Raw genomic sequence first — 7,789 nt, forward strand, 5'->3', positions numbered from 1 at the left:
GGGGTCCGAGGGGGACTCAAGGAAGCCACTGAGATGCCTTGTCCGGCCACCAAAGGAGCCACTTCTCTCGGGCCTAGCTCCTGCCCAGGCGGTGGGCAGGGCTGCCGGGCAAGTGTCCTGCCCTGCCCCTCCAGGCCCCGGAACCAGCTGCAGAGCGCTCCCCGGTGGGGATGGAGCCCGAGCCGCACACTGTCCCTCCCAGGCGGCCCCTCTCGCGGGGCGCCCCCGCCGCGGCCCACCCGGCCCCTCTGCCCCTACGTCCACGAAAGGCGCGGCAGCGGCTTGTGGAGACTCTTTATTGTGCTGGGGGTGGGGTAGAGAGGCAGCTGCTCCTCGAGGACTGGGCCGCGGGCGCCGCCATCACCGCCGGGCTCCAGCTCCTGCGCTGCGGCCCCGCTGGGGTGGAGCTCGCGCCCCTCCCGCTCCGCCCTGCCCAGGGTGGGCGGGGCCTCCCGGGGCTGCGGGGCGCTGGGCAGCTGTGCTCCCCGATCACCTAGGCCAGGACCTCCGCGCACTGGTCTGTGGAAGAGAGCGGGTCCTGAGGAAACGCCGGGCGCCCCCTCCCCACCTCCCCGGGGCAGAGGTCCCGGACCCTTCCCCGAGGGGCCAAGCCCCTCCCCTGCCTGTGACCCCCTCCTCCCTCCCCTGGCCCTCCTGTTGTGCGTCCAGCGCCGGAGGAGTGAGCCTTGGGGCCTCCCGCACGCCCCCAAACCCCAGTCTGGGTCGGGGGTCCTTCTGCCCCTGCAGCGCTGGGCGGCCAGGAGATGGTGCTCACCTGACTTGGGCAGCAGGACGCCCTGGCTGGGGTTCAGGCCCACTTTGGGTGCCAGCTCCCGCATCCTCTGGGCGCCTTCAGGAAACAGCTCTGGGGCCCGGGCTGAGGGCAGGGGCGCCGTGAGCAGAGGGGCAGGGCTGGGAGGGAGAGTGGGAGGTGGGACGGGGCTGGGGAGGGGCCCAGGGAGACACTGGGAGACGCTGGGAGACGCTGGTTTCTCCTGCCTCCCAGTCAGGGCTCGCTGGGGAGGCACACGGGGACACCACAGAGCAGGCCTCCCAAGTGGCCCCAGAGGAGGCTGCGATGGGGCCGGGGCGGCGCGGGTGTGGCCCTTCAGGTGGGTGGGCCTCCCGCCACCCGTCACCCACCGTAGAGCTGCAGCCAGGTGTTCCTTACAGCCCCCTTCTGCGTCTCGAAGTACATGACAGCAAAGTGCTTGTAGTCAGTGAAGGCCACCCTGATGTCGGTCTGGGCCATAGCTGGGTGGGGGCGGGAGCGTGCTGAGCTGGGCGCCGGCCTGGACGCCCCCTGCCCATCCCCACGGTCCCCGCGAGCCGGCCCTGCCGCTGCCCCCACCCGCCCGGCACCGCCCGCGACGTGCCCGCCTCACCCGCGTTGCTGAACTGCCCGTCCACGGCCCCCCTGGTGAAGGTGCTGTCCGTCTCCTGGCACCCGCCATCGGGCCTGGGAAGGGGACCCCAGCGGCCTGAGCTGCAGCCCCTGCCCACCGCCCAGCCCCGCTGGGTGTCCTGAAGACGCGGCCCGGCCGCGACAAAAACGGCTGCCGCCTGGCTGCTGCCGGCTGCCCCGAGGCCGCCTGTCCCCCATCAGATGCACGCTTGATCACACGGATGCTTTACGCTTCACTTAGAGGAGAGGAGACATCCTGGGGCAGAGGCACAGCCAGGGGACGCGGGGCCTGTGGGGTCTCCCCGTCTCCCTTCCAGACACTGGCACTCGTGCACACGCACACACGGACACGGCTCCCCCACACCCTCAGGTGGGGCCCCTCTGAGGAGCAGGTTTCGACGGCCCTGCAGTCTAGCACAGGCGGGGCCTGGCTCTGACCCCCTGATGGGTCGGGCGCACCCCTGCTTCCTCCTGGCTCCCACCTGACCGTACGCTGGTTGGGCCTAAGGCCAGTCCAAGGTGGGACTCCTGGGATCACTTACGTGGGGAACCCAAACTTGATGCCCAAGTTGCCGTTAGCCAAGGAGGTCACCAAGACCACGGGCATCTTCATGTTGTCCTTAGCGTCCAGGAAGCCCTGGTCGTCCGACACCGCCCCAACCACGTACCAGGGGCCCTGGAACTGCAGGGGGACAGGACGAGCTGGGGGCAGCCCCGGCTGCCACGTCAAACCTGACCCGAACCTGGGGGGCAGCTGCTCTCATCTGGCTGGTGGCCCAGCGAGTGGTGGGGACAGAAGTCAGACTTGGGCCTGAGAGGCCTACTGTCCTCTGCACCCCCCGCCCCAAGTCAGCCAGACAGGCGGATGCGGGCTTGGTCCCCTTGAGCTGAGCTTGAACCAGAGTAGGGGCTGGGCTGGGTTCCCTCAGCCCTCTGGCCTGTCTGGTAGAACGCAATCAGACAGAGGCTGCCAGCCCGGGCACGTCCGTGTGCACCTGGCTGGCATCGAAGTCAGCCTGGATGGGGACCTGGGCCTGGCCTGGGGCTGCAGCGAGTAGGGCGAGGGTCCCACTGATCAGCAGCGTCTGCAGCATCCTGGAAGGCGGCTCTTGCTGACGGCGCAGGGCTCCGGAGCAGCACAGGAGGGTTGTGGTGGCCTCTCCCACTGTGCCTTTATGCCCCTGAGATGCCCTGGGGCGCTGGCCTGCCCGCCTGGGACAGACCCCACCGTGATAGGCTCCGATCGGGTTGCTCCCTGGGGCGCTGGCCTGCCCGCCTGGGACAGACCCCACCGTGATAGGCTCCGATCGGGTTGCCCTGGCCCAGTGGCCCCCACCAGACCCCGCCCATCCTTCCCAGGGAGGGGGCCGGATGCCCCAGAGCAAGGGGAGGAGAAGGCCTGGCAGGCCCTGTGGGATGTGGCCTCCAGCCCTGGGCTCAGGCAGAGCCTTGGGAAGCCATTCCAAAATCTCACCCTCACCTCTGACCCTCACAACCTGGGGGCCTGGACAGGGCCTGGTGGGCAGGCTGCTGTGGGCACTACGCCTTGTGAGCCAGGGGGCCCAGGACAGGGGCCCAAGTATGGCCATGCCTTGAGGGGGTGGCTGGAGGGGCTGCAGTGGGTGAGATCCGGCTGCATGGAGTGCATGGGAACACAGCTTCTCTGAGCTGTCCCGGCTTCCGGCCAGCCACCTCTCCCATGCCATCAGGGGCCGAGCTAGTGCGCCCCTACCCGCCCCTCGGGGCTTCCTGCAGAGCCAGCCGCTGAGATTTCACAGAGGGTGAAGGGACACCCAGGCCCAAAGCAAAGGGGGGCCGTCAGGTCCCTGGAGAGCTGGCCAGAGCCAGGCCCAACTGCAAGACAGACAGTCAGGAGCCAGGCGCTGACTTGCTTCAGAGTTTATTTTCAGAGCGGGATAAAGGCTGAGGCGGGCAGGGATGGCGAGGGGCTGGGGCTGGGGTCTCGGGTGTTGCAGGAAACGGCTGAGCAGGGCAGAAGGGCCAGGTCCTGAGAGCCGGACTCACCTGGGCAGGAGAGCGGGACCTGTGGGTGGGGCCGGCCACACGCCCCCCACCCCAAGACCCCAGCCCCCTGCAGCCTCAGGTCGCAAGGGCCCGTCCACTGAGGCCTCTCAGCAAAGGGCACCGGCCTCCCTGCCGTCCCCTGGTCTTCCCACCGCAGTCCTGTCCCGGCCGCCCGCTCCGCCTGCTCCCAGTGACCTTGCTGAACCCCAGCGGAGGCCTCTCTGTGAAGCAGCCCTTGTCGGCGGAGGCCAGCCCTCGTGGCAGAGGGGAAGCTGCTGGTGAGCGCGTGTTGAATGAACGAGTGAGGGGCTGCTGGGGGAAGGTGGCCCCCAGCCCCACTCACCTATGTGTGCACCTCCATGCACTTGTCTGCCAAGAAAGAAGCCCAGGCCTGCGGTCAGTGCCCCAGGCCCGCCCTGCGGCAGGCGTGACCCCTAAACTGCTGACTGTCACCCCCATCACTCCCGCCCCTCCCCCAGGCTCTGTCTACCCCTCCGAAAGGAAGATCCGGCCCCCCCCGCCCCCCGCCCCCGGGGCCAGAGCAGGCTTCCTTGGCAAGGAGGCCGTGGGCACTTCAGGGAGCCTGTGCTGAGCCCCGTGTGGTTGTCCCTGCGTCCCGACGCGGACACCCGTTCACAAGCCCCGTTTCTAGGGCCTGCCCTGCACCCCTCCCAGGCTGGGGCCTTTGCGTCCCGGGGGCCGAGCCAGGGCCTGGCACACGGTGGGCGCTTGGTGAATCCGGGGAGGGGGTGTTTCCTGAGGCGTATCTTCCTGGGCCGGGCCCAGGGACTGCAGACCAAGGTCTCGGTGTGAGGCCAGACTACCCCCGCTCCGGAGGCCGTGCACCAGTCAGTGGGCAGTCTGGCCGGACGGGCTCCACCCCTCGGCCTCCCCCGGATCAGGAGACGGTCTGTCTGCCTCTAATCTGACCTTAATCCCCTCCCGTCAGATTAGCGTGCTCACCAGTCTTGGGCAAGAACACAATGCCTTCCTCTGTGAAGCCCAGGTTCCTGGCGAAGGTGGTGAACTTTTCCTTGACCTCGGCTCTGGGGGTCTGGGTGCGGCCTGGGGCAGTGGGGAGAAGCCTTCGGCCTCCGTTTGTCTGGAGGATCCCCGTTCTGCCCCTGCTCCCGAGCCCAGGGCACCCCCAGCCGCCCCCACGGGTGGAGCCCCAGGCCTGGCGGTGGGCGCGGCGCCGGGACACGTACTGTAGAGCGTGGCCATGAGGGAGTCCGGCCCCGGGCCCCGGACACTCTCGGTGTAGAGCAGGGCGTACGTCTCGTAGTCTGTCTCCGCCACCGACACCTCGTGGGTGCTGCTCCAGTCTGGAGACCCGGGAGACAGCCCCGCAGGGCCCCGTGTCCCCAAACCAGAAGGGCTCAGAAAATCAGGGGTGCGTGGGACAGCCACAAACCCCGCAGCCACGGCCCTCTGGGTAGGAGAGATGGCCAGGGGAGGCCATCGCAGGCAGGGGCAAGGAGGGCAGGAGCCCCGGGGTGCAGAGCTGCCAGAGGAGCGAGGGGCGCGTGGGGCACGGACGGCTGCAGAGAGAGCCCTTCATGGGGGCTGCTGGGCAGACCCAGGCCGGCCCTGGCGGGGCAGCCACCCCTCACCCTCCCCTGTACTGCCGGGCAGGGTGTGGCCCAGAGTCCCGGCCAGCAAGTGTCGCTCCTGGCCGCACTCACGAGGGCTGGTGTAGCTGTAGCAGCCTGGGGGGCCGGCCGGGCGCAGCAGTAAGGTCCGGGTCTCACACTGGTCTTTCCTGTGGGCAGGTCATCCTGGGGTCAGGGGTTGGGTGCTGGGGGTGTCCCTGCGCCGCGAGCTCTGGGCCCCAGATGCCCGCCCCGCTGCCCACCTGAGGAAGGTAGAGGTGACGTTGAGGCCGCCATCCGCCGCGGGGGCCACCTCAGACTTGCACATGGACAGCACCTTCTTCTTCTCCAGGAACCAGCTCGAGTTGGAGGCAAGGCCGGAGGTGAACCAGCGTCCCAGGAACTGCAGCGACAGGACCCCATGCCGGTCGGCCGGGACCCTCCCGCCGCGGCTGGGCGGCGCACCCCCCCGCCCCCGGCCGCCTCGCAGCGCCCCCGGCCCCCCTGCTCGGGCGCGGCCCCTTCCGCTCACCGCGGCCCCGCCCCCACCGCGGGGTCCCGCTCCCGCCGCCGGGGCGGGCGGCGGAGGTCGCCGGGCCTCCCTAGAGGGGTCGGATGCGGGCGTGGGGCGCGGAGCTGGGAGACCCGCCCCGACGCGCTGCAGCGACCCCCCGCAGGCCTCTGCGCGCGTGTTCCCGGGGCAGGGGCGCGCGCCGGGGCGCACTCGGTCCCTCGCCATTCCTGGCGCCGCCCGGCTGCCCCGTCATCTGCGCGCTCCCGCACGGAGGTGCGTCCCAGGCCAGGTGTGGAAGGTGCGCCTGTTTGCTCTGGGCGTCGTGCGCTCGTTGGGCTAAGCGTGTTGGGTCAGAGGTGGCGGGCGCGCAGGTGACCCGCGGGCCAGGCGCGCGCTCCCGCTCACAGGCGCGTCCCTGCCCGGCGGGCTCCTCTCTGTAGGGCTATTCTCTGTCGGTGAGTCGCCTGGGCAGGCCTCTCCCGGTCAGCCTCCTCCGGCCGGTCCAGCCCTTCTTCTCTGCTCCCCGCTGCCCAGGGAGAGCTCCCCGCTGCCCACGGGCACCGCCCTGTCTCTGCGCCTGGCAGGAGCCCTCCCTCACCTTGCTCTCTTCGAAGCTGGGCTGCAGGGCGGCCTCGGTCGGGGCTGGGGTCTGCAGGACTCCCAGGACCCCCAGCAGGAGCAGCCCCATCCACGGCCTGTTCGGAGTGGCCATTTTCCCAGAACCGGGCCGGCGGTACAGGCAGAGAGACGGGCGGGAGGCAGGGAGGCCGCCCAGAGACCCCTATTTATGGGCCTGGCTTGGCCTCCGCCCAGGCCCAAGGACAGCCCACTGCAGGCTCGTGACGCGGTGGGGGACAGGGCAGCAGAGTCCAGCGGCGGCCTCGCCCCCCACGGGGCTGCTTATGTAAGAGGCACTGACTGGGACAGCCTGGGCCTGCCCCCCGGGCTGAGCTAGGGGGGCAGAGGCCCCCGCGTGGCAGGCCCCTCCTCCACCCTGGGAAGGTCCACTCCAGCAGCCTGGTTGGGGCAGGGGGCAAGTGCCTTGGTGCTGCCCTACCTCTGGGGCCTCTGGTCACTTGAGTCCCGTCACAAGCCCTGCCATTGTTCTGTGTCCAAGCCTGCAACCCTGGGGCGACACAAGGCTCTGTTTGCACTGCCTGAATTTCGTCCCGGAAGGCCCAGCAGGCCAGGGGGCGATGGGAAACTTGGGCCAAAGGAAAGAAGCCAAAGCTCCCCCCAGAGTGGAGCCGGAGGGCCTGGTGTGCAACACAGCGTCCCCGGAGCCAGCTGGCGGGGTCTGGCTGGGGGCCCCCGGGGCGTCCTTCCCGGCCTCGGCCCCACGGCCTTGGGCAGAGGTCCATTCCTTGCGCCTGCACACCTACACAGCTCCACACCTGCACTCCTCCACACTTGCACACCTGCACAGCTCCACACCTGCACAGCTCCACACCTGCACTCCTCCACACCTGCACACCTGCACAGCTCCACACCTGCACAGCTCCACACCTGCACTCCTCCACACCTGCACACCTACACTTCTCCACACCTGCACTCCTCCACACCTGACCTGCACAGCTCCACACCTACACAGCTCCACACCTGTACTCCTCCACACCTGCACACCTGCACAGCTCCACACCTGCACTCCTCCACACCTGCACACCTGCACAGCTCCACACCTGCACACCTACACTTCTCCACACCTGCACTCCTCCACACCTGCGCACCTGCACAGCTCCACACCTGCACTCCTCCACACCTGCACACCTGCACAGCTCCACACCTGCACTCCTCCACACCTGCACACCTGCACAGCTCCACACCTGCACTCCTCCACACCTGTACTCCTCCACACCTGCACACCTGCACAGCTCCACACCTGCACAGCTCCACACCTGCAGTGGCCCCACCCTGCCTGTCCTATTACCTGGGGTGCCAAGCTGGTGGCTCCCCCGGGGCCAGAGGACGTGAGGTCCCCACCCCCTGCAGAGAGAGCCGTCTCCCCCCAGAGGCCTCCCTGGGTTGACAGGCTGTCTCTGAGGTCCTGGGCCCTGTTCAAATCTGGCAAGTGTCCCCTGTCCCTCTGGTCCTGACCAAGGCCACCCCTATTAGCTGGGGCCTCAGCACAGGACTGAGTGGGGTCAGCAGCTCTGAGCAGCGGTGAGTGGGTGGGTGCGCACACCTGGGGTGGGGGCTGAGGAGGTGAGGCTGGGGAAGGAAGTCCTTAGCGTGGTGCAGACACAGGGGACATGG

The 7,789-nt window shown here is 69.2% G+C and overlaps 2 protein-coding genes across 2 annotated transcripts; both read right to left on the reverse strand.

Annotated features, from left to right (window-relative positions):
• LOC108637178 (lipocalin-like 1 protein) lies at positions 211 to 3,183 on the reverse strand. The gene is made up of 5 exons (XM_018056182.1): positions 1,948 to 3,183; positions 1,386 to 1,459; positions 1,144 to 1,254; positions 776 to 877; positions 211 to 519 (listed from the first exon to the last, which is right to left on the reverse strand). Exons 1-5 carry the CDS (start codon positions 2,016 to 2,018, stop codon positions 494 to 496), a joined length of 384 nt encoding a protein of 127 aa, XP_017911671.1. The 5' UTR covers positions 2,019 to 3,183; the 3' UTR covers positions 211 to 493.
• LOC106502686 (prostaglandin-H2 D-isomerase) lies at positions 3,289 to 6,395 on the reverse strand. Its single transcript, XM_018056180.1, has 7 exons — positions 6,135 to 6,395; positions 5,286 to 5,425; positions 5,116 to 5,192; positions 4,639 to 4,755; positions 4,394 to 4,495; positions 3,774 to 3,799; positions 3,289 to 3,430 (listed from the first exon to the last, which is right to left on the reverse strand). Exons 1-6 carry the CDS (start codon positions 6,246 to 6,248, stop codon positions 3,774 to 3,776), a joined length of 576 nt encoding a protein of 191 aa, XP_017911669.1. The 5' UTR covers positions 6,249 to 6,395; the 3' UTR covers positions 3,289 to 3,430.

This window comes from Capra hircus, chromosome 11, assembly GCF_001704415.2.
Source record: "Capra hircus breed San Clemente chromosome 11, ASM170441v1, whole genome shotgun sequence".
NCBI classification, from domain to species: Eukaryota; Metazoa; Chordata; class Mammalia; order Artiodactyla; family Bovidae; genus Capra; species Capra hircus.

Coding starts and splice junctions, on each gene's coding strand:
- LOC108637178 (XM_018056182.1), bottom strand. CDS start 2,018: ATGAAGATGCCCGTGGTCTTGGTGACCTCCTTGGCTAACGGCAACTTG. Junction 1,460..1,947: donor ATCAAGTTTGGGTTCCCCAC/GTAAGTGATCCC, acceptor TCCCCTTCCCAG/GCCCGATGGCGGGTGCCAGG. Junction 878..1,143: donor CACCTGGCTGCAGCTCTACG/GTGGGTGACGGG, acceptor CCCTGCCCTCAG/CCCGGGCCCCAGAGCTGTTT.
- LOC106502686 (XM_018056180.1), bottom strand. CDS start 6,248: ATGGCCACTCCGAACAGGCCGTGGATGGGGCTGCTCCTGCTGGGGGTC. Junction 5,193..5,285: donor GTCACCTCTACCTTCCTCAG/GTGGGCAGCGGG, acceptor ACCTGCCCACAG/GAAAGACCAGTGTGAGACCC. Junction 3,800..4,393: donor TGTGTTCTTGCCCAAGACTG/GTGAGCACGCTA, acceptor CTTTCTTGGCAG/ACAAGTGCATGGAGGTGCAC.